At 38.4% G+C, this 25,755-nt stretch overlaps 1 protein-coding gene and 1 long non-coding RNA gene across 2 annotated transcripts; one reads left to right on the forward strand and one right to left on the reverse strand.

Moving 5' to 3' along the window:
- The first annotated feature begins 16,890 nt into the window (after window positions 1-16,890).
- On the forward strand, window positions 16,891-19,857 carry LOC104222575 (E3 ubiquitin-protein ligase MBR2-like). The gene is made up of 4 exons (XM_070158138.1): window positions 16,891-17,931; window positions 19,333-19,407; window positions 19,504-19,644; window positions 19,726-19,857. The coding sequence occupies exons 1-4, from the start codon at window positions 16,891-16,893 to the stop codon at window positions 19,855-19,857; spliced, it is 1,389 nt and encodes a 462-aa protein (XP_070014239.1).
- Window positions 19,858-20,979: 1,122 nt separating this feature from the next.
- Window positions 20,980-23,132, reverse strand: LOC138877127 (uncharacterized). The gene is made up of 3 exons (XR_011402451.1): window positions 22,476-23,132; window positions 22,065-22,132; window positions 20,980-21,227 (listed from the first exon to the last, which is right to left on the reverse strand). It is a non-coding gene; the product is annotated as an uncharacterized lncRNA (long non-coding RNA).
- Window positions 23,133-25,755: the final 2,623 nt, after the last annotated feature.

Consider the following 25,755-nt stretch of genomic DNA (forward strand, 5'->3'; position numbering starts at 1 on the left):
ACCACACTAGAAGCCTCCACGGACGCAGTCCGTTCTGTGCGGTCCGCATTGCATGAGTACAGAGAGTTGGATTTTGAAGTCAAGAGCCCTAGTGTGGCCGCACTCCATTTTGTGCGGTCCACACTAACCCCGCAGGGGCATTTTTGTCCAGAATTTTTAGCTCAGTATAAATAGCTTCTTTTTCCATTTTTAGGGTATCAGATATTGTAATTAAGCAGCTACACTCATGGGTTTGGGATTCTTAGCTATTTTGGGCACTTTTATCTACTTTCCATCATTGAATCTTATTATTTAGCGTAGCAATTAATTAATATGAGTTGTTCTTCATCTATTTCTTGCTTTTCTTCTTTAATTATGAGTAGCTAGACCCATAAGCTAGGGTTGTGGCTCAACCCTAGAGTGGGTAATTGATGGGTCTTGTATTTTAGGGCTAAATTGACTATGGGTGTTTGATAATTGGGCCTATTTCATGGTTAATTTCTGAATTAGTGGTTGCAAACACTAGTTTGTGTTTAGTTGACTTGGGTGCTTCTTGAGAAAGAGAGCCTAAGTCTCCGAAATTGGTCCAACAAGGAATTGGGGCGTACTCAAGAGATTTATAGCCCCAATTAAAGGGTTAAACCTCGAGAGAGTAATACCCGACTTGAACCCTAGTTGCTTGTGCAAATTTGCATACCCAATTGGTCTTGCAAAAGTCAATTTGGGCAAAATCACTCAAACCACCGAGAGGTGTAGAGTGGTAAAATAGTGCAACAGTTATATCATACTCCCCAATTATGTCAATCGTGTCTTAGATTCAATTACCCGTCAATTAACCACCTTGGTAAAAGTCATTACCCTAGTGCCTTTTAAACTATTTGAACAACCCTTTTTAGTTTAAATCATAGCTTAATCTAGTTGCATTTACCATTTGTAGTTGATAATAGTAGAAGTAAAATGAAAACCCCAAAAATGATTAGAAGTGTAATTTGGAACACATACGCAATCCTAAACTAGATAGTTACTCGATTCTAAATTCTAGCTCTCTGTGGAAATCGATCCCGACCCAAAATCGGGTAAAAGCTTCTCCGACCCTCTCTCGCTACTCAATAGTAGTGCGGAGTAGGCCGAGATCACATATTTGGTGTCGTTTCCGGGGAGCTAACGGTTTTGGCTATCTATTTAGTTAGTTTTTTGTAGTGTTCTTCTTTCCTTCTTTGTTACTAACTTGTTTGTGTCACAACTCAGGTACCAAATGGCAGCGAACAACGCTAATGACCCTCTTGGAAACGTGATTGCGGAGGAGGAGGTAGATGATGTCGGAGATGATGAGGTGCCTCTTGTACCTCAAGGATAACGTAGAGGCCGCAATGCCAATGCTAATCCCAATGACAATGTTCCAGACCCTCCTCTGCCACCTCCAAGAGTGGCTCCCAGAATACTTCCGAACCAGGGCTATGCGAGTGCTATTGTCCCACCCGAAATCCGGGCGAGCAATTTTCAGTTAACCAATGTGATGTTGACCTTACTTGAGCAGCGTGGGTATTTCACGGGTGCTATAAATCAAAATGCCTACAAACATCTCAAGGGGTTCGTGGATACATGTTGGGGGAGCAAGCAGACAAATGTGTCCGAGGATGCGCTTAGGTTAGGACTCTTCCCATTCTCACTTCGGGGGAAGGCATTTGATTGGATTAAGAGACTTCCCAACCATTTCATCACAACTTGGGATGAGTTGGCAGATAAATTCATTGCTAAATTTTTTTCACCGGGGCATATGGCGACATTGCGTGATAAGATATTGGCTTTCAAGCAAGAGCCCATGGAACCTTTGTATGAGATTTGGGATCTTTATATAACAATGGTGAAAGAATGCCCCAACAATGATATGACTGAGGCCATGATACAACAAACCTTCTACTGGGGCATCAATACAACAAATCAATGCATAGTGAACCAACTTGTTAGGGGCAACTTTATGAAGTTGTTGTATGATGAGGCATGTGATATACATGACGAGATGGCTGACACTTCCTCTGCATGACAAAGTAGAGCTAATGTGCCTCAAGGTGACCCCACGATTATTCATTTGCACAAGGAACTACATGATCACGGGCAAGTTATAGCTGAGTTTACAACTACTATGAACCAATTGGCAAAGGCACAGTTGTAACAAGTTCAAAATCCTCGCCAAGTGAATTCCATGGAGGGTGTTAATATGCTTGTCAACAAAAGAAGGAAACAAAACCAAGGGAATTCTGAGCAATTTGATGATGACTGTAATGGATTACAAAATGATGGTTATGATGACCAAAGTGAAGAGGTTCAATATGTAAAAAACTATCAAGGCCAACAGGCAACTCTTCCAACCAACAACAGTGGAGACCTCAAAGTAACTGGGGCAACCAACAACAAAACAGTGGTAATTGGGCAAATACCAACCAAAATAACAACTGGGGCAATCAGAACAACAATCAAGGCAACCAAGGGAATTGGAATGGTAATAACAACAATTGGGGTGGCAATAACAGTCAAGGTGGATGGAACAATGGAAACCAAGGAAATCGGGGGCAAGGCTTTCAAAGGCCCCCAATGTACGAACAACCGAACAATCCACCCCTATTTCCATCTCAAGGTCCTAGTTCTTCTGGAAATGATATGAGTAGAATTGAAATGATGTTCGAACAGATGATGAAGAAGAATGCAGATTCTAATGCACAATTAGCTTCCCACAATACTTCTATCAGAAACTTAGAAGTACAATTGGGCCAAATCTCTCAGTTTTTAAATACCCACCCTAAGGGTGCTCTACCAAGTGATACGGTAGTGAACCCGAAGGGTGGGAACAATCATGTTATGGCGGTTACAACGAGAAGTGGGAGAGGCGGTGATGTGAATGCATCCAACCAAAAGCAAATCTTGGATGATGATGTTGAATTGCAAGAAAATGAAGTCCCTTTGGTAGTTGAAGATGTGGTTGATAAAAATGTGAACAACAAAGTGACGATTGATATTAAATATGTCGAGGTTGAAACTCAAAATGATATGAACCCATCTAGGGAACATATAATTGACAGGTCGGAGCCGGTTGTGCCTAAAGCCAAGGCACCTTTGTCAAGGCCACCTCCACCTTATCCTCAAAGGCTCGTGAAGCAAAAGAATGATAATCAGTTTAAAAAGTTCATTGACATGATGAAGAGCTTATCTATTAATGTGCCTTTGGTAGAGGCACTTGAACAAATGCCAGGCTACGCAAAATTCATGAAAGATTTGGTCACAAAGAAGTGTTCTATGGATTGTGAAACTATAAAGATGACTCACCAAGTTAGTGCTATAGTGCATTCAATGGCCCTGAAGCTTGAAGATCCCAGTTCTTTCACAATTCCTTGCACCATTGGGAGTGCGGATTTTGCCAAGGCTCTATGTGATTTAGGAGCTAGTATTAATTTGATGCCCTACTCAGTTTTCAAAACTTTGGGTATTGGGCAACCTAGGCTGACTTCTATGAGGTTATAAATGGAGGATAGATTGATGAAGAGACCCTTGGGTATTATTGATGATGTGCTTGTCCGGGTGGACAAATTTATCTTGCCAGCTGATTTTGTGATCTTGGACTGCGAGGTAGACTACGAAGTACCTATCATACTGGGCAGAACCTTCCTAGCTACAGGGAAGGCATTGGTACATGTGGAAGCAGGGGAAATCACCTTTCGGGTGGGTGATGAAAAGGTGGTCTTTCATGTGTGCAAATCTATCAAGCAGCCCAATAGTACCGAGGTGTGCTCTTTTGTTGACCTCGTCACAACAGTAATAATTGATGACACTAGTGCAATGATCAATGTGGAGGACCCATTGGAGTTCATATTGTTGAATCTTGATATCAATGAGGATGCAAGCCAAGTGGAGTGCGTGAATGCTTTACATGTAATGGGCTCTTATTCTTTATGAGCCTAGGAAATTGTCTTTGGATCTCGAGAATAGAAAGACTTCACCAACTAAACCTTAAATTGAGGTGCCTCCAGTGTTGGAGTTGAAACCACTTCCTCCATACCTCAGGTATGAGTTCTTAGGCTCAAATTCTACTTTGCTAGTTATTCTTTCTTCTTGCCTTACTAACATACAGGTTGATGCCACATTGGCAGTGCTTCAAAAGCGGAAAAAGACAATTGGATGGACTCTAGCTGTATTCGGTGATATGTATAGACTCGTGGAGAGATAAGGAATCCGGTGATGTCAGTTTTCTGATTTTTCGAGAAGTGGGCTCGGGGCTCGGGTTTTGTCAAATTCGTTAATTTTGATATTTTTCGAGTGTTTTCGATTGGGTATTGTCTATTTAGCATAATGCGACATATTCGTTGTGATTTTGAGCAGATTCGTCGCATGAGGAGGCTAATTTGAGAAGCAAGGGCATTGCGAGCTAGACTTTGACCGTCTTGAGGTGAGTAATGGTTATAAATGATGTTCTGAAGGTTTGAAACCCCGGATTTGCACAACGTGGTGCTATGTTGAGATGAGACACACGCTGTATGATGAGCGTGGGGTCTGTTACTACTGGGGATTTGGACTCGGTCCATCCCGTTTGATGACTCTACTGTACTTTTGACTGAGGCTTAATTAATATCATTATATTACGGGCTAGTTGCTATGTTTGGGGCTTTGTGCCGATCTGTAGAACCCTTAGGGGGGATTTATATTGGTTGACCTCACTTTTCTGGTCAAAATCATACCCTCAGTCATGTTCTTAACTGATAAACATAATATGAACCAGCTTTAGAAATTGTTAAATCCTAATAAGAGTAACGTGTGGGTTGAGAACCCCGTCTTATCTTAGTGTGCCCGAGAGGCCAAGTCTATATTGACTGAGAGGGGTCGAGAACCCCATTGTGAGGGTATTTGATATTATATGGATCGGACTGCACGCTGCAGTAGTATATTATATGGATCGGACTACACGCCGCAGTAGTATAACGTTTGGGCTGAAGGAGCCCCTCCGGATTCTGCACACCCCCAGTGAGCGCAGTCGCAGTAGTATAATGCTTGGGCTGAAGGAGCCCCTACATTGCTCGGATGACCCTCTCCACATGTTTCACAAAACAATTGAACCTGTTGCACTGGATGGGCTTGTTGGTTGTTAATTACCAAGGTCATCTGATTGACTTGGTTGGTCAATGTGGAAATCTATGTTGATAATGCCGAGATGACATCCAACTCGAGAACCCCTGTAGGTTTTTGCACCCCATCTCTTCTTACCAATCAGGATTGCTTTTGGAGAATTTGTTCAATAACGCATATATCTCATCAAAGCTTTTCTCCAACACTTGACCTCCAGCTCAGCATCTACCACAATCTTTGTCTTAGGATGTAGCCCTTCTATGAAAGTGCGAGCTAACACTTCGTTTGTCTGATTGTGATGAGGACAATCTCTGAGCAGCACCTTGAACCTCTCCCAAACTGAGTATAAAAACTCCCCCCCCCCTTTCTGTTTGAAGGCGACTGTTTCACTTCTAATCTTTGCAGTTTTGCCTGAAGGGAAGAACCTTGCCAAAAATTTCCTTTCCAGATCATTCCATGATGTAATAAAATTAGTTGGTCCTGCCTTCAGCCATCGCTTTGCTTCTCCCAACAGAGAGAACGGGAAAAGTGTGAGCCTCACATAGTCTGGAGTGACTCCGTTAGTGATATAAGTATCACTAATCTCCAAAAAATTCAGGATATGCTATTGTGGATCCTCGTGTGGAAGACCTATAAACTACCCATTCGCATGTAGTAGCTGGATCATGCTCTGTTTTAGCTCAAAGTACCCAGTGGTTCTGGGCTTCATAATGCTGGAGGTGATATTAGCAATGCTGGGCATGGACACCTCCGGAACAGTGGCATGTTCCTCCTCTACCATGTTCGCAGGAAATTGAACAAGTGCCTGAAGATTATTTGTGTCCCTTGCTTCCTTCAACCTCCTATGAAATGTTCTCCCAGGTTCGGGGTCAAATCCTTGAAGTCTGTCCTGATTTCTGACCCTGCACATTCAATCAAAGTTCTTGAGATCATAGCAATAATCAAGTAATGTTAAACTTGACGAAATAAACAATGAAAGCAAAAAATAGAAAGTAGTCAATATTTAACCTTGACTTTTTAAAATAATTTTGGGAAAAAAGTCTTTAAGAATGGCGATGTGTCATTTGGTGTTTAAACATGGAATTATTGAACTCATGTGTGATGACCTGATAGGTCATTTATAGTTTTACCCTTCATTTCTATGTTTCGAGACCTTGAATAGCTCTGTTTAGCCTTCCTCGATTTACTTGCGCAGGGTGAAGTAACATACATGTCAAGAATGTAAATAAGACAGGATAAAGTAAATAGCACGATAGAGACTCGGTGGACTACGATGCGCAACTGAATTGCATCTCACATAAAGTCTCCTCAACAGATGCGTATACGCGCCAAGATGATCACCAAATAACTTGTCAAATCATGCACATTTAGTGCAGACGTGCAGCATGAGTACGTAAATCAACGTGTACCCAGTAGGTATCTAGCCTAACCCCAAATAAGTAGTGACGAGGGGTCGATATCGAAACTTACTAGAGGTCCAACAAAATAATATAATACTTCATAATAGGTATGAAGTGCACAACAACAGTGGGGTAAATCTGTAAATTTTATAATCTTCTAATTATTTCTTTTAAAGCATAAATTCCCCGATCTTGTATTCTGCCTTAATATCTCAAAAAATGACAAGTGTCAATACCAAATAAACAAGAAATACCATAAAATGTCGGGCATCAGTGGAAGGTTATCTTGTGAATATTCGAATTACTAGCGATAACACACGATTCTTCTGAGGTCGTTCGGCCCGATCCCGAATAACGTGTACACTACCAAGGGACATGCGGAATGATCCATAGATGCATCTATATACTGCCAAGGCATTCGGCCCGCTTCACAAGAAAAGGAAGGAAGTTACCGAATTACGAGACACGTGCTTACAATACAATACATGAGCACAATATGAATATAATCTTTACCGTTTCTCAAATAATTCGCCCACAACTCAAAGTTATAAGGCTCGATCTATTATACATATATTTATTTCCAAACAAATTTCAGTTATAACTTTATTTAATTAAGCCAGCAGAATGAGTTCAAGTAATTTAAATATTGCATGATAAGATCCTAAGTCTACCCGGACATAAACATGCCTTAGCTACGTATGGAATCTCGTCACCTCATGTGTATGAAGCACCCACAACTAGTAGCACATAACAATTACATCACCTAGGGGTAATTTCCCCCCTCACAGAGTTAGACAAGAGACTTACCTCGCTCCGACGTTCCATAACCGACTTCAAAGCCTCTCTAACACCTCAAATCAAAGCCCGTCGATCCAAAGCTATTAAAACAATGTGCAACCCAATCAAAATATATTCTAATACCCATAATTAATCAATTTAAACAATTCTCAACCCTGCTCGAAAAGTCGACAAAATCGACCCTCGACTCGCGTGCCGGATTCTGAAAAGTTTCGAAGATAATCAATACCCATAATACCACGAACTCAAATATATAATTTATTCTCAATTCCATATCCAATTTCGTGGTCAAAATCCAAATATACCAATTTCTAGGTTTTCTACCAGAATCCCAAATTTCTACTAATTTTCATGTTCAAATCCATACATAAACCATGTATTTAATTTGTAATAGGTGGGAATCACTTAGCTTGTGTTGCTTGTTGAAAATTTCCTCTTGAAGCTCTCCAAAAATGGCCCCAACCAAGTGAAAATGGGTGAAAATGGCCAAGTCTCGTTTATATAAAAACCTCACTACCCAGCTATGTGTCGCACCTGTGGTCACTTGACTGCTTTTGCGGTCCTCCTTCATGTCCCTCAACCTCCGCATCTGCGGCCCTAGTAGCACTTCTGCAACTCCTCGTGCGCAGGTGCGGTCCCGCTTCTGCGGAATTCACCGCATCTACGGTCCCAGCCTTCCCCAACCATTCCACTTCTGTGACCCCCTTGACCGCTTCTGCGACTCTGCACCATCAGCCAAAACCTCGCAAGTTTAGTTACACCAGATGACAGCCGCTTCAGCATTCCCCCAAGCCCAAACTCGAACCGTTTACCATCCAAAATTTACCCGAGGCCCTCGATACCTTAACCAATTATACCAATGAGTCCCAAAATACATTAAAAACTTAGTCAGGGCCTCAAATCACGCTAAACAACATCGAAACTACGAATCGACAATCAAAATCCTTCTTTAACTTTTCAATTTTTTAAACTTTGACGAACGCGTCCAAATCATATCAAAACATTCCGGAATGATGCCAAATTTTGTGCACAAGTCATAAATCACAATACGAACCTATTCCAAGGCTTGGAATCCCCAAATGGACATCGATAACACCAAAGTCCACCTCAAAGCAAACTTAAGAAATTCTTAAACCTTCAAAATGCCAACTTTCCATAATAAGTGCCGAAATGCTCCCGGGTGATCCAATACTCAACCCGAACATACACCCGAGTCCGAAATCATCATATAAACTATTTGGAACCTTCAAATCCCGATTCCGAGGTCGTTTACTCAAAAATCAAACCTTAGTCAATTATTCCAACTTAAAACTTCCGAAATTAGAATTTTCTTCCCAAATTAGCTCTGAACTTCCCGAAATTCAATTCCGATCACTCGTTTAAGTCATAATACTTGAAGTGAAGCTACTCAAGGCCTCAAGACATTGAACGACGTACTAGAACTCAAAACGACCGGTCGGATCGTTACAATCGAGGACTGCATGATCAGTTCCGTAGAAATAAGATGTACAAGTTAGCCACATACATCGGTAGCTTTATTTACTTAAACAATGAGCGTTTATGTAAATGTACTTTTAAATATGGAAGGGATAAATTAATCCCTTTTGTTTTTATCTTATTTCTTGTCCAAATAATAAGTTTAAATTTTTTTTCGTTTGAAAGTTTGTTAAAACTTCAAATGCTTGTTCCGGAATGAACAGGAGATTCTTATGCTTCTTATGAAACACTCATAGTCAAAGGATAGATTCTGGAAGTGTAAATGCTCGAGATCAAAAGTTATCGAATGTAAAAAAAAGTTCTCGAGCTTTATTAGTTAAATAAAAAAGAATATTTCTTACACAATATTTAAGCAAAAAAAAAATTCTTTCATTACTTAAAATGGCAAACTCAATAAAGAATTTTTGGCATAGTTACAAAGGAAAAGAAAAATATAAGCATCAATTACTTTTGATGACATATCCCAAAGGGAGAGAAGAGTCTTCATTTTCCTTTTCAGGAGAAGGTTGTTCCGCTTCCGGGTCCTTCATCCTTATCTTCTTCTTCTTCTTCAGCTTGCTCTTCGGTTTCCGAATACTAGGAGCTAGTGTTCGAAGATTCAGAAGCAACGGGCCAAGCAGGGAGGTTCCCGAGAGCAATTGTCTCTAATTCACCAGCCCGGAAGATGCAGTCATCCATGTTTGCAATACATTCTTTGGCCTCCTCCAAAGTCTTCCTCTTCATGTGATAAATGGAATAAGTTTTCTTGAGGAGGGAAGAATCTTCCTGGTCTTGGAGTTTAGCTCAGAGATTCTCAATTTTTGATTGGAGCTGGTCATTTTCGGCTTTCACAATGATGATCTTGGAATCAAGTTCAGTATTGGTTGTCGCATGAAGCTGGTTCTGCTCCATGACCCTTATGAGCCTTTCTTCTATTTTGTCTCTCTTTTCCTCGATGACATTAACATTGGTTTTCAAGCGTAAGTTTGCTTTCAAGTTGTTGATTTGCTCCATAAAAGCAGATTCACGCTCGGCCGCCGCAGTTACGGTATAATGCAAATCAGCCCACTTGGCCTTCGCCTCCTTAAGATCTTTATGTAATTGAGCGGCTTCTTGGTTATGGGCCATTCTGTCTTGTTCGAATTACTCTAATCGAGCTTTGAGCTTGCCAAGTTGAGCAACTGTTTCTTCCAGCACCGGGAAGTGATCGACAAGTTAATTCCTTTCAACTAAAAGTTGATTTCGTTCTATAGTAAGTTCCTCTTTATCCAAAATCAACTTTTGCAGGCCCTCTAAAGCAATAGGTTAGACTAAAAAGGGTTAAAGCTAAGGTTATGAAGGAAAATTCTAACAAATAAAAGGGAAGAGAAGAAGGTGAGGTTGATAGTTGAGCCGAACATTGCATACTGTTGTTCAGCAGACACTCAACAGAAATTGAGTTTATTTTTCTCCAATACTTTTCTATGGCCAGTGGTTTTAGGTAGTTGGCAACCTCCACCATCTTGGGAAGTATGTGGAACTCATTCGAAATTGTGAGTATGGCACTTCGTTTACCTCTAAGGTTTTAAGTGGGCACCAGGAAAGTGTTCTCTAAATTCCCATGATCAGATGACCGCGGGGAAGGATCGTCTTTTGTCTGTTCGGTTGGGGCCGGTGGAGAGGTAGCAGTTGGGGTAGAAAGAGTTGCGGTTGAAATTGGCTCAGAAGTTGATGGTGAAGGTACCTCGGGGGTAGAATTCCTCTGAGCGGAAATGTCAACAGGAACCCGAAAGCGAGACTCAACGTCTTTAACGATTTCCATTTCTATGAAGAGTCCTTGAACTTCTTCCAGTTGTGGTGTGTGAAGCTCTCCCGGATGAACACTAGGTTGAGACAATGAATATCTCTTTCTTCTTTAAAGAGGAACTATTTCATCGTCAGTTCCTTTATCAACAAGGACCACAGTGGCTGGTCCTGCTAGAGTTTCTTTTGTTGAAGGCTTCTCCCGAGTCTCGGTCTTTGTGGTACATTTTCTCTTTGATTTCTTGTCATTGGAATGGGAACTTCGGGAGGAGGCGCCTTCTCCGGAAGCGAGAGTGGCTTCACGATCTCTCTTCTGGTCAAGACCATTTTGCAATGCTCGTTGGGCTTCCTCTAGATCATCGAGATTTCAATGGCGTGGCAAGCAGAAGATCCTTTTGGAAGACCTACTTATTTCGAAAAAGAGTCAGTAAATTGATTCTAAGTCATGTTGAAAGAATGAAAGAAGGAAGGAAGAACTTTTAATTACCATACTTATTGGTTTTCCAATTAAATTTGGGAGCCATTTCTTTCTATCTTGGAGATTCCAATGTGAAACATCTAAAATTTTCTGTACCCATTGGGCTAGGTTCATAAACTGTGGTGGTTCCCAATGAGTAGTTGAAATAAGAAAAATACAAAGTTAACGAAGGAGGGAAGTTTTTTTAAAACACAGAAAGGAAACGATATCCGAAGACTTACAAAATAGGTTCCAAGATTTAGGAATAACAGGTGTTGTTGTCGGGAGGATGTCTCTGGTAGCAATGACAATGAATTGTTCTATCCATCCACAGTCATTATCAACATCAACAATGGTAAGGATGGTATGATGGTCGCGTTTGCTAAGTTTTAGCATACCTCCACAGAAAATATTTGGGGAATAGAGGTTGATCAAGTGTGCGAGAGTTAGGGTTTCCTCGATCTCGGAAAACAACTTCTGAAGGCAAGCCACCGTACGCCATACTGATGGGCCTGCTTGAGCCAAACAAATTTGTTAATGATGGCAGAATTCTAAAATTATGGGGTCGATTCCTTGACCTAATCTCAAAGTGAAAGGGTATGTATAAATATACATGAACCCTGGTTTGGAGAAAGTGACCCTTTCCACCTCATTGGGGGCGAAGATTTTAATGTTATTTCATTCGCAATCTTCCTTCACAACGGGAATGCTAGAAAGACGAATGGAAGAAGGATATATGCGAACATGCCAATGTTTGTTGTTTTGGGGATTAACATATTCTTTTTGGACTTGAAGGTGTAATTGGGTATTATGTTGAAGGGGTATGATGGAGTTAACAATAGGAGGTTTGAATTCGACATTAACTTCCTTTTCTTTGTTCTTTTTAGGGCCACCCCCGAAGAGAAGGCTGGAGTTTCCAAGGACAACAATGTTAGAAGACATGATGGTAAGAAATTTGAGTAGGGAGATTTTTACTGAGAAATATGAATTTTCCAATACGGTTCTGAGAAAATTCGAAGAAGAATTTGTAAAAGTGAAAAATAAAATCGAAGAATAAGAGAGAAGTTCATAAGTGACATAATTCATGGTCATGATTACCTTGAAAACTGACGAAATATTTGCCAAATCACAAGGTAACACGTGTTCGGTTCATTAAATACGAAGAGACGTGCGTCCTTTCAAATGTCAGAAATTATTCAAAAATTACCCTCTAAGAAAAGAAGTTTTATCTACATTCCGGTAACACTAAAGTATTGTCACCGAAAAGTAGGGGGACTATCTGTATAGGATAAAATTGGTTAACTACAGGTGGATGGATTACGAGGTAACACGTGTAACTGAATACAGGTAATATATTAGTCAGCAAATAGTTGACATCAGATACAAACATGAGCTTGGTGTTGTGTAAATTTCGAAGGTATGGGAACCGATAACAAAGGTTTATAAGGAAGACATCGATTGGGAAAGACATGATTCAATGAGCAGTCGTTACAAAGAATCTCTGTATATATAGCCAACCGTTATGCATCCATCAATGATGGTTTTTTTCTCATTCAAGAGGAGCTTGATTTGAAGATCTTGTCTCCCTAAATAGAGCTATAAATAGGAGAATTAATATCCATTGTAGGACACGAAAAAATCATCTGTACTCAAAGTCTATAATTTGCTCTCATATTATAAAATTATGTGCTTTCCTTTGTTCTTAACATTGTTCATATTATTGCTTTCGAAGAGTCTAATCATACAATCAGGCTTGTATTTCTTTTATAATCTTGACTCTATCCTTACTTATTTCATATTTTTTGGTTAAGTTAATTCACGTGTCTAAAAATCACGTTATAAATTTTACGGTACCATTTTATGGGTAAACATTATTATGTGGAAAAGGCATACTACCCATAATAGTAATGACAAAATCATCTTTTTATTTTAGAGAGCAACGTTATCTTCTGGAGTTCAGTAAAACACAAGAGTAAGGACTGAGCCCAAAATCTAAACAAAAAGAGTAATTTAATAAGTAAATTTCCCTATAAGTTTATCATCCAATACATGTTATCCCAATACTTCCCTATAATTTAATACATGCTATCCATGTAATCTTAACTAAATTTTCCTGACAGTAATGACAGGTCATCTTGTAATTCTGGGTCAACAATATTTTTCGAATTTTCAAATTTACTACACAAGAGTCAAGACTTGCGCCAAACCCTTAAACAAAAAGAATAGACTGGTTTATTATGTTCTATATTAAATTCCACCTAATAAATTAAGATGCAAATTTCCTCATAATTAGTTAGATGTACACTATTTGTGCAGAAACAAAAATGATAAAATGATCTTAGTTAGTTAAATACATAGAGTGATTTAGGATTATTTTTTCTTGGGTTCGAAAATCAGTAGGAGATGATTTAATTACCTATTACAAATAATTTTTCAATTATATAATTCTTTTCATTAGAGATTGGTAAAATAAAGGAAATAATTTCGTGTGACCATTTACAATATGAATAAAATTCTTCCCAACAAATATATAAGGAGCTGGGTTAATCAAATATATGAGATGTTTTATTAGACTTTGTTCTCATGAACCCTACTATTAATGAAGAAATATTTTTTTAATTTTAGAGTCAACTTTAAAATAATTTTTTTTTTTCGTCAACTTCAATAAATTGTTGGATATTTTAAAAAAAAAAATTTAGAGTCAACTTTAATAAATTGATGAAATAGTCATTTACTGAACAAAGAGCAAAGACCAATGAGCCCAGCAAAAGCCAAACAAAGAAGAAAGTGAATCGTTATGCAAAAGACAAATGGTTAACAGCATTTTAAGTAAGAACATATTTCATGTAATCTGATAAATGTAATCTTGATGGTGGCTAATGAGGATGAAAATGGCAGTTTCACTACTCTGCTTCATCAGCATACAGCTTGTGATACACAAGGCTCCTCTCTGGTTTCTTACACTCTTGAAAAGGTTGTAATTATTTTCTTGCCAATCTTTAAATTTGATAAATTTAATTACAAGAATTACTTGTTTAATTTCTAGTATAAATTCATCCCCTCCCTTTGGCCTTTCATTTTTTACACATTTCTCCTTTTTTGCTTTCTTGTGAGAAATGGTGAGTCCTGTTTATGGTTTTCATTGGTTCTTTATTTTGTTTTGTTTTTTTGTCTGTAGAATGATCTCGTTGGTTTATCTTGATGATTGGTTAGCACCAGATTTTTTTATTTTCATGCATGTTTACATACCCTGATTGTTTATGATTATTTTTTATTGATGGTGGTGTCCGGGGCCAGTTTTTGCGCACCTCGAATATTCCACCGGATACCTGCTACCTCCCATCAGTATAGGTATCGGGTTTGTTTATGATGAGTTTTTGTTGATTTAATTTATTTCCTGTTTCATCTCTTTTTGGAACAAGAATTGCTTTTCTGATGATGTTTCAAGTCATGAATGTTATGTCATTCATCCCTAGATTATTTTTGTACCCTGAGGTGGCAAATTTTTTTGGTGGAGGGGGGGGTGGTGGTAAAGAAGATGTAAGTCCAAATGACACTGGATTTTCTGGACTCCACCTTTGCCTAAATGCTTGAGCTTTATAGAATCTAAATAGAATAAGAGTTTTCAAGTTGAATAAGAATTATCGCTTTCTTTCGTGTGTTTTTCGGGGTAAGATTGGTGTCGAGACAGCTTGCGTGCATCTCAACTAATCCACTGGCTTGTCGGATTATCATCATGTGCCTTACACATTTTTCTTCTGTGAATTAGGATTTGGTAGAGGTTTTGGTTTTCAAAATTCAATTCTTTGCGCCACTTCTTGTCTTTTGAGAGAAAGATGTTTTGTCAGATGCTGTCATTGTCTGATCTCTGAAAAAGTATTCTCATACAACATGTAACCAGATTTGGTAGAGACACTGCTCGATGTGCTCATTAAGTTCTATGAACTTGCTTGTTTGAATCTAAATTTTTAAGCCGAGACCCCATGTTGGTTTTAATACCACTAGATCCATAAGTTTTAGTCTATGCTTCTAGGTTCACATAAACCTACCTTCTTCTAAGAGGCCAATCCATGGTTGTTTCCTACACTCCTGCCCCCGAGAGGTTAAGCGTGCCACTTAAATAAGCCGGAAGAGAAAAGGTCCATACACTCCTTTTGCTGTATAAGGCTTGTGGAACATTCTTTTCTTTTCATTTGTTATCAAAATGATATCGTTCGTATCATGTAGTAATTAGTCTACTGCTTATTTTTAGTGTTACTGTTCTTCCTTTGGTCTTAAACATTTCATGTTTTAAACTTCTCAAATGTGATTGTTCTGATATTTCATGTGTGAAAGTTTATGTGCGTGTGTTTTTGCCTTGTTTTCTTTAATTCCTTCTCCAATTTTATTTGTTTTAGAAATGTTCTCATGTCTTTGTTTTGTTCTATCATTTTGTGCGGAGACTCAATTATAAAACTTATTGAAATAAAGGCTAAAGTTGCTTATTTTTTGTTGTTGCAGCACAGCAGCCACAAAGACAAGACCGCTTGATTCTCAGACGCTCCTGCAACTAAGGTGTTGGCTGATTTGTGGTATATCCAGTCTTAGTTTACTAAATAATTTCAACTTCAGTTCTCTCTTATTTCAGTGTTTTGATTTATTTGCCACGGCCAATTTTATGTGGTTTGTGGATTAGTGAGAAGTTTTGTTCAATGTCTCTATTTGGTGTGTTTGCTACAATCATCCTAAAATTTGTTTGCGCTTTATTTGGCAAGTGGTTTTCTTGTGAACTTTTACATGGCATGTGTTTTACAGTTTTCGTAAATTCTTCAAGTTTAATTTGGAAATTAATATCTTAGATGATCTTTGGCCAACTTGATCATCAATAGCCTCAATTTGACACTATAGGCACATCGTTTTTACTTTTATATCTTTTCCTTTTTGGTGTGGAGTTGGGGTAAGGCTGCGTACATCTCACCCTCCCCAGACCCCACTTGCGGGAATTTACTGGGTTTTTTGCCGTTGTTGTTGTTGTTGTGTGGAGTTGGGGGTGGGGGGAAGCTGACCTAGATGGTAGTAGAAATGTGAGCGTGTGTTTGGCTTGTGAGTCATAAGTAACTACAAACTCTGTAGAGGTTGCGGTTACCGTTTTAATTTCGTGTAATGCAAGACTATTTATTGCTGAGTTTCCAAAACTATATCATTCTTTTTAAGTCAGTGTCATGTTAAAAAGGGTCTTCAAACAAATGGAAGATTATATCCTGTTGACAACTGACTCGTAAGGGCATTCTGAAAATAGTTATGTTGTTCTTGTGCCTAAAAATTAAGAAAACTTGAGGATGTCTAATACTTAAGACATGATATTTGGCAATGGTGCAGCGCGCAGCAACTTATATTGATTCTTCTTCTTAGCCCTACAAACAACTTATACCCATCTTTTCCCCTCCCTCTAATGTACTACTATTAGAAATGATAATACGAGATTGTTCGTTGTTTTACTTTTGGAATTTATAAGAGCTTATGTGTGCTCTAGAATCCTTGTTAACTCAAACTTACATTGAACTTGTTCTTACATCATTGCAAATGACATACATAGAAGTTATGTACGTTTGAGTTTTACTTATAGATTTCACACATTTTAGAGCTTTTTCTATGTTTTTCCTTTTCCTTTTCTGCTTTTTTCCCTCTCTTTGTGCCTGCACCTTCTATATATTCTTGTTTACTATGGTATGACGAAATGTAATTAATTTCATTTGCAAAGTCGTGTTTGAGCCAGTTTTATAGACATTTAACTGCATTTCGTGGTAAAATTACAGGTCCGGCGAGAAATTTCAGGAAATTATCCGTGATAGAGTGGTTTAATTAGATCTTTTGAAGTAAGCTACATAACTTGTTACGAATTCTCAAATGGGGAGATACAATTCCAATGCGGGAAATACAGCCTTTAACGGAACTCCTAATGGTAGTAATGATTTTGCTACAGCCCCGGCAGTCGCTCTTGGCGTTGGTACTGGTTTGGCTGCAAATGGGACCACATCAATTGATTCAGAAAGCTCTTCTTCTGATTCTATCCGTATTTTGATAGATCTGAATGTTCCATATGTTCCTGACAGCGGTGACTCTGAGATAGATGGGCCAGTTGGATTTGATCTAAATGAGGTGATGCATAATCAGCAGTGCGTTTGCGGAAGAAAGAGAAAAGCACGTGACAGCACTTCCAGCAGCTCAAGCTCAAGCTCAAGCACAAGAAATCGTCATGCTCCTAGTCAGTCAAACCAGATCGCTCCTAGGGGCACAACAGGAGGAATTTCCATGTCTGGAACTTCTCGTACTATGAGTGACTTTGCAAGAAATACCAGCCTCGGTCTTCCGGATCGTCAGCTAAGCATAGACCTAAATGGAATATCTGCTGGAAATACTCAGCGCTATTCACCAACTCCGTCGTGCAGGATGTCCTCTCTGCTAAATGCGAAATCAGCTGGACTCCAGCCTTTGATTCAGAGACGTAGTTCACCTGTACGACGCATGACTAACTCAAGCTTTGTAGAGACATCTTCAGTTCCTCGCATCCCTAGAGCAAATAATGCCGGGAGCTCTCTTCAAATGCAAGGCTTATGGCACGCTCCAACAGCTCCACCTTCTCAGAGTACACACTTTCCTGGAGCTTCAAGGATAGCTCTGGTGGAAAACGCTTCACATTTGATGTTCACTGAGCAACATACAAACTTCCATAGCGATATTCCATCTGCTTCAAGATATCAATCTAATGCTGTTATTCAGCCTTCAAGTAGTGCAATGAGAGATTTGACAGCAAATGAACTGAGGACAAGAAGAATTGCTGATTTTCTGAGAAGGCGCTCAGAGTTCAATGACATTCATCCTCCATCACTTCCCCTTGTAATTGGGGAAACTGTTGCTGCTGATAACAGAGATAGGCTGGTGTCTGCGGTTAGTTCTTCAATCATAACATGAATACTGTTCAGTTTCTTAATTTCGTTGAGCTCTCAAGCCATTCTCTTTCCTACATGGATTTTCTCGTTTATTTAGCTATCCGTCTTTTGGTGCTGAAAAATTTTCCCTTAAAATATTCCCTCAATCCTCCCTCTCCTTTTAAGTACACACTGCATTCAATATTTTCGGAGATACTTCAACTCGTTGATGTTTTTATATCTGAAGTTCTTAGGCATGAAAGTATACTTGACTTTATGATTAGTTTACCTGCTTTTAGTACACGTCCTTTTTTTTTAGAAAGATTAAATATTTTAGTGATCAACTTGTAGATTCTTTAAGATGTGCGGTCTACACGTTATGATTTTTTCTCCTATTATTCCATGTGATGCTTTAGAGAGAGTGTATATATACATATAGCATGAGCCCCTTTCGGTACATTTTTCTTTCTTATCTGGTTGAATTTCCTACAATGAATTTCCTAGATAATGTGTTGTATGTGGCTTAGTTTATAAAGTGTTTGCTCGTGCATAGGCTGTTAACATGCATTTACTGCACGTAAATAGGTTTGTGTTCATAATATCTACGCGTTGTTGACTGTTTTTGAAATATTAATACTCACTTCGATTATCATTGTTCTTTTCCTTTGCATATCTGAAGCATACTTTTCGTCTTCTTATAATTATTTGTGACTATCACCCAATTATCTTCAACACATAGGCTGGTGCTGTGAGGGAGCCGGGGCGCAGAAATCAACCCATTGTTATCGAGGTCAGCATTCTGCATACTTTACCTAGTATGATTATAAGGAAGTAGTCTGATCTCACTTGCCAGTTAAACCGCTTTTCATTTTCATGTTATTTGGCTTAAAATAAGATTTTGTGAATTAAGACTTGGAGATATGATCTACACTTGTTACCAGCATGATTGAACAAATCCATATTATGCTTGCATGAGTAACTTGTAACGGGACATAGTTATACTATTAAATACTGTTCATTTCCAATTGGCGATTTAAGAACATTAAAAGCTTGTGTTCATAAAAATAGGGTTGCCAAATGTAATCTTCGCATGTTAGATATGCTCTTCCGTTACTCTATTACATTGTTATTGCTATTGTTTGTTGCTTTATTTTCACCGTTCCTTGAGGTGAGAGTATATCAGAAACAATCTCTCTACCTTTATAAGGTAGGGGTAAGGTTTGCGTACACTCTACCCTCCCCGGACCCCATATGGGATTACACTGGATTCGTTGTCGTTGATGTTCATGTTAGATATGCTACTTCATACTTTGGTGTATGACAAAGTGAAATGTAGAGCTTCCATTCATATTTTTTCACGCAATTTTGTGTAAGATGGTATGCAAAAATAGTCATTGCTACTGAGAGCTCAAAATTACAGGAAAATGAAGAAGATGAACACGAGGCAGCTCAACAGGGTGCCATTCATGTTAATACTGAGAATCTATCTTATGAGGTAATTAATGCAATGAGCCGCAATACATGAATGTGTGATATGGTTTAAAGTACTCAATCAAATATTTTCTCAAATAACGGGTGGTTTGTGTTTTAGGAATTGCTGGCACTTGAAGAGCATATGGGAGATGCAAGCACCGGATTGAAGAAGAAAGTTATTTCTACACTTCTGAAGCAGCACAAGTATCATCAATCGATCAACATGAACGATAGCAATGACTCCTGCTGTGTATGCTTGGTAAGGAGCACCAAACTTTTTCAGCTGTCCTCAGTTTTACGCTTGCTTGCAACCTGATTCTTTCTCTTTGGATGTGTATAGGATACTTTTGCCGTCGGGGACAATCTTGAAAAACTTGACTGTGGCCATGAATTCCATTATGATTGCATCAGAAAGTGGCTGAGGGGCAAGAATTGTTGTCCTATTTGCAAAAGGACTGCTTTGACACCATGAGATAGCAGCTCATGGTTCTCGTTGATTGGCTTGGCGGACAAGATGGGGGAATAGAATTATCCAATTTTTATTTAGTTTGGTGTCTTTTGTTGTTTTTCAAGTTGTAGCTGGGGATATCTCAGTTCTAGCTTGAACAATGGTGTTTTTGACTTTTCCAATTGGGTGTTTTTGTGGATTTTCAGTATTAAGATGGTACTAGCTGAGAACTTTGAGATGCCAGTTTTAGCTAAACTATAACTAATATTAAATGCTTATTGGATTTCAGTTGTTTTAATTTCCTTGCCAGTCTTTTTGCATTAAAGAATGTGTGCTTGAATTGAATGAATATGTGAATATGATGTTTAACTTTAATTTATACCTATACATGCATGCAAATGAGACTAATAGAAATGATTATACATACAAGTAAACTATATAGATTTTCTTGTTTTGTCCCTTAAACTTATTCGACCAACTCTCACTCTCTCTTGCTCTACTACTCCCTCCCTTCCTGCAAATCTTATGCAATGACCATGCATGTAAATTAAACTTAAAGAATAGATTGTGAGGATTCCGGTTTGGAATCAAGTTATATACACTGCAATCATAAATATTTTTTACACTACCAATATATTTTATATTTCAATCAAATTATAGCAGGTTATTATTCTATCTTCCAGGGTAGCATATATATATATCTGTTAAAAAACTTAGCTCAAAATAATAATATGAAATAAGCAAATAGACAAGAATGTAGAGAGAAAGAGCGGAGAGATTCTTATTTCTTCAAGTGTTTTCCAAGTGTGTATAATGTGATGCCCAAAACCTCTATTTATGGGATGGCATTGAGGTAATACAAAGGGATGTCATGAACATGATATTAACTATTGAGAATATGGGGGAAGATCATGAGGAGGTTATGGAGGTGTGGGAGTTACAGCTATAATGGTGAGAAGTAGTGGGGATTATCCACATAATGGAGAAGAGTAGTGTCACGACCCAGTTCTCCCTCCGTGAACTGTCGTGACGACACCTAGTCTCTATGACTAGGTAAGCCTAACAATTTGCGGAAAAGAAAACGAAAGATAAAACTAGCCAAAAACTGCGGATAAAACATAATAAAACGTTTAGATGTCGCTCGACATATACAAATATAAACTCTCAAATTGAAACAAATCCCAAACCCCGGAATATCATGAAATCACAAGCTGTGGAATAACTATAAAGTACTCTAACTCCAGAATATATAAACAAAGTAAATACAGGAGAGCTAAAGCTAGAAGTGAGAATAGAGAGGGACTCCTCGGTCTGCGGACGCAGCAGATATACCTCGAAGTCTCTGAAGATCGCCTCGCCTCACTGAAAGTATGGCTGAGCCGAAGTACCTGGATCTGCACACGAAAAATATGTGCAGAAAAGTTCAAGAGCACACCACAACGGTACTTAGTAAGTGTCAAGCCTAACCTCGACTGAATTGTGACGAGGAAGGTTAGGGTCCTACTGATTATAGATGAAAAAAATAAGGTAAAACCGGATAGAATATGACAACATAATTATAATGCTAATAGTCTATAACGAATAAAATCATAGAAATAAACTAACTCAGTACCCAGAAATAGCAACAGGGGATCTCCCGAGATATCGTCCCATAGTCTGAATCATAAATATGCAGGGAAAACTCCCGGAATACCAATCCGTAGTCCCAAAGTAAATATCCAGTACATGGGATCTACCTGGTGTTGTCCCGTAGTCCCAAATATAAATGTGCAGGGGGATCTACCGGAATACCGATCCATAGTCCCAAAGTAAACATGCAGGGGATCTACCGGAATACCGATCCGTAGTCCCAAAGTAAACATGCAGGGGATCTCCCGGGATATCGTCCCGTAGTCCCAAAGTATAACACACAACAATCTCAGAAGAATTTATAGTTCTATTCTAGAATTTAAGCAGGAAATTCTACTCTAACATGCTGCACATAACACAAGTAGGCAATTAAAGCAGGTAAGACAATTAAATCACATAAACATGTTTTTCCCAAACTAAGCAAGAGGCTTTAAGTACAAATATTTCCCAATTACAAGAAAACATAGATATTAACTTAATGAAAACGGGATTTCAACAATTAACACGTGTACGCACTCGTCACCTCATATACACGGTACTCACATAACACAATACCAAATCCTAAGGGGAGTTCCCCACACAAGGTTAGGCAAGTCACTTACCTCGAACCGGCTCAATCAACGCGAAATCACGTTCTTGCCACGAGTACCTGACTCCAAATAGCCCAAATCTATTCAAAGTAATTGCACAATGTAAATATAACTTCAAGTAACTAATTTAACTAATTAATTCGAAGTTAACACGCGAAATTAAGAAAATCGCCCAAAAAATTCCCCGGGCCCACATCTCGAAATTTGGATAAAATTTACAAATTCAGAACTCCCAATCACTCACGAACACACTCGAACAAAAACTACTATAATCTGACGTCAAAATCTCATTCAAAACTCGAATTTTCAATTGGGGAAACCTCCTCCTATTTTCCAAACTTTTACTCCCAATTTCCTTAATTAGAAGAGGAAAACAGCAATAGATTATAATTCTAGGATCAAAATTAAGATAGAAAACGTTACCCAATGTTTCTCCTTCAAAAACCCTCGAGAAATCGCCCTCAACCAAGCCGAGACTACATGAATGTGTGATATGGTTTAAAGTACTCAATCAAATATTTTCTCAAATAACGGGTGGTTTGTGTTTTAGGAATTGATGGCACTTGAAGAGCATATGGGAGATGCAAGCACCGGATTGAAGAAGAAAGTTATTTCTACACTTCTGAAGCAGCACAAGTATCATCAATCGATCAACATGAACGATAGCAATGACTCCTGCTGTATATGCTTGGTAAGGAGCACCAAACTTTTTCAGCTGTCCTCAGTTTTATGCTTGCTTGCAACCTGATTCTTTCTCTTTGGATGTGTATAGGATACTTTTGGCGTCGGGGACAATCTTGGACAACTTGACTGTGGCCATGAATTCCATTATGATTGCATCAGAAAGTGGCTGAGGGGCAAGAATTGTTGTCCTATTTGCAAAAGGACTGCTTTGACACCATGAGATAGTAGTTCATGGTTCTCGTTGATTGGCTTGGCGGACAAGATGGGGGAATAGAATTATCCAATTTTTATTTAGTTTGGTGTCTTTTGTTGTTTTTCAAGTTGTAGCTGGGGATATCTCAGTTCTAGCTTGAACAATGGTGTTTTTGACTTTTCCAATTTGTTGTTTTTGTGGATTTTCAGTATTAAGTTGGTACTAGCTGAGAACTTTGAGATGCCAGTTTTAGCTAAACTATAACTAATATTAAATGCTTATTGGATTTCAGTTGTTTTAATTTCCTTGCCAGTCTTTTTGCATTAAAGAATGTGTGCTTGAATTGAATGAATATGTGAATATGATGTTTAACTTTAATTTATACCTATACATGCATGCAAATGAGACTAATAGAAATGATTATACATACAAGTAAACTATATAGATTTTCTTGTTTTGTCCCTTAAACCTATTCGACCAACTCTCACTCTCTCTTTCTCTACTACTCCCTCCCTTCCTGCAAATCTTATGCAATGACCATGCAACTCTCACCCAATTTCCTTAATTAGAAGAGGAAAACAGCAATAGATTATAATTCTAGGATCAAAATTAAGATAGAAAACGTTACCCATTGTTTCTCTTTCAAAAACCCTCGAGAAATCGCCCTCAACCAAGCTCCAAATCGTTTTTCCAAATTTTGAGTTCAAACCCTCGTTTATACTTTTTTTCTGGCCAGCGAATCCGCTTCTGCGACCATGGGACCGCACATGCGGTCCCGTTTCTGCGGTAAATGGACCGCACCTGCAACTTTTTATTAAAGCCCAACTTCCGCACCTGCGACCTCTTACCCGCAGATGCGGTGCCACTTCTATGGTACCTGGGCCGCATCTGCGACCAATTTCAACATTGCCTTAGACCGCACCTGCGGTCCCCTAACCGCTTCTGCAGTGCCACATCCGCGGTCCCATACAATGTGATGCCCAAACTCTTTATTTATATGATGACATTGATATAATACAAAGGGATGTCATGAACATGGTATTCACTATTGAGAATATGAGAGAAGATCATGGGGAAGATATGGAGGTGTGGAGTTGCAACTATAATGGTGAGAAGTAGTGGGGATTATCTACATAATGGAGAAGAGTAGCGGGAGTTATATTTGATTAGTGGACATTATATAATATGTATTTTATAACACTCCCCCTTGGATGTCCACAGATAATATGCCTCGTTAAAACCTTACTAAAAAAAATTCGGTGGGAAAAAATCTCAGCGAAGGAAAGAGTACACATATCTTGTAATACGCATTATTTGCTGCCTCATTAAAAACCTTACGAGAAAAACCTAGTGGGATAAAATCTTAGCTAAGAGAAAAAGAGTACAACGCGTATTTGCCTCCCCCTGATGAAAACATCAATTTGTTTCTCCGAGATGATGTGTTCGATCTTGTATACCAACTTCTCAAATGTTGAGGTTGCTCATGCTTCACTAAACAGAACACCAAATTATCAAGCGAACAAATTTGTTGAACATCTATTTCATCGTTCGGTGAAGATTATGTCTGATAAAGAACTTTGATAAAATATATGCTTTATTCTATCTCATTTAATATATCCTTGTTTCAATTAAGATAAATAAATATCATCTCCTTCACTATTATTGGAATCTTCTCTTCAAGAAAAAGTCACACATCTGTTGTGTGTTGAGTCACTTGCTTTATCAGTTGCTAGTATATTGACATGACTTGGATAAGTATCAATAATTGACTGCCTTGTGAAATAATAATATGGCAGTACCCTTACATATAAATAGATTATTTGAAGAACGAACTTCAAAAAATGCCTGCATTTGCATAACCAACAAACCTTGGCAATATTGTTAGAATAAACAAATCTATATCAAGTATTCCTTTTGCAATATAACACTAATCATATTTCAATATCTCCATTAGGCTTTATACTTTCAGGTGTTGGGACTATCCGTCCAACTTCATATTTTTTCAGATGGAGTCAATTTTCATTTTGTATTTTTTATTTGGCCAATCATTTATATATCCAAATTCCATGACAGATTTGAGCTCAAGATCCTCGTCAATATTAATAATATTGAGCATTACATTATATTAACAACATCGTAGACGATCAATTTATATCGGTTCCATCATCACTCATTAAAGACATGACTTATCGAGATCTCACTATCTCATTATTTTCAGGTATCTGAGCCTCTCCCATGAGGTCCTATGAAGTATTATGTCGTGGTACTCTTCTAGAGCACTTGCCTCCTTATTATGACCATCTTTATCATTTGCTCCTCTCCTTCTTTAAGGAGTTTTATCTTTGGAACTGATGATCCTTCATGCGTGCCATAGACTTTGTCCATCATAGACTTAATCTATTTGGAGCATTTAGCAGCTGAAATATGACATTTAGCTTTGGGTCAGCAAATGCGCTTGGTAATATTTTGCAAATGAATTATCACTTGAATTTCAAGTTCACATTCTCTTGTATGAGGATCTAGGTGCACTCACAATAATTTATTTCATGTATTACTTTTTCAGCTGCCCATTTTCTCCCTCTAATGTTGGGATCACCGATACATATCCCCAATTTTCTTTGGGGACCCGTCTTTGTGCATTGTGGTGGAACAATTAAATCATATAGCACATCCATATTTCTAGATGAAAATTATTTGGTTCCTGATCCTGAACCAATTAAGATAGGGAGAATTTATCATAACTTGTTGGTTAGATGCGTACAAGTGCTGTTGTATATTAAATAATATACCTCATACCAAATTTCTATTTCTATTTGGGAGTTTTGT

Source organism: Nicotiana sylvestris, chromosome 9, assembly GCF_000393655.2.
Source record: "Nicotiana sylvestris chromosome 9, ASM39365v2, whole genome shotgun sequence".
NCBI classification, from domain to species: domain Eukaryota; kingdom Viridiplantae; phylum Streptophyta; class Magnoliopsida; order Solanales; family Solanaceae; genus Nicotiana; species Nicotiana sylvestris.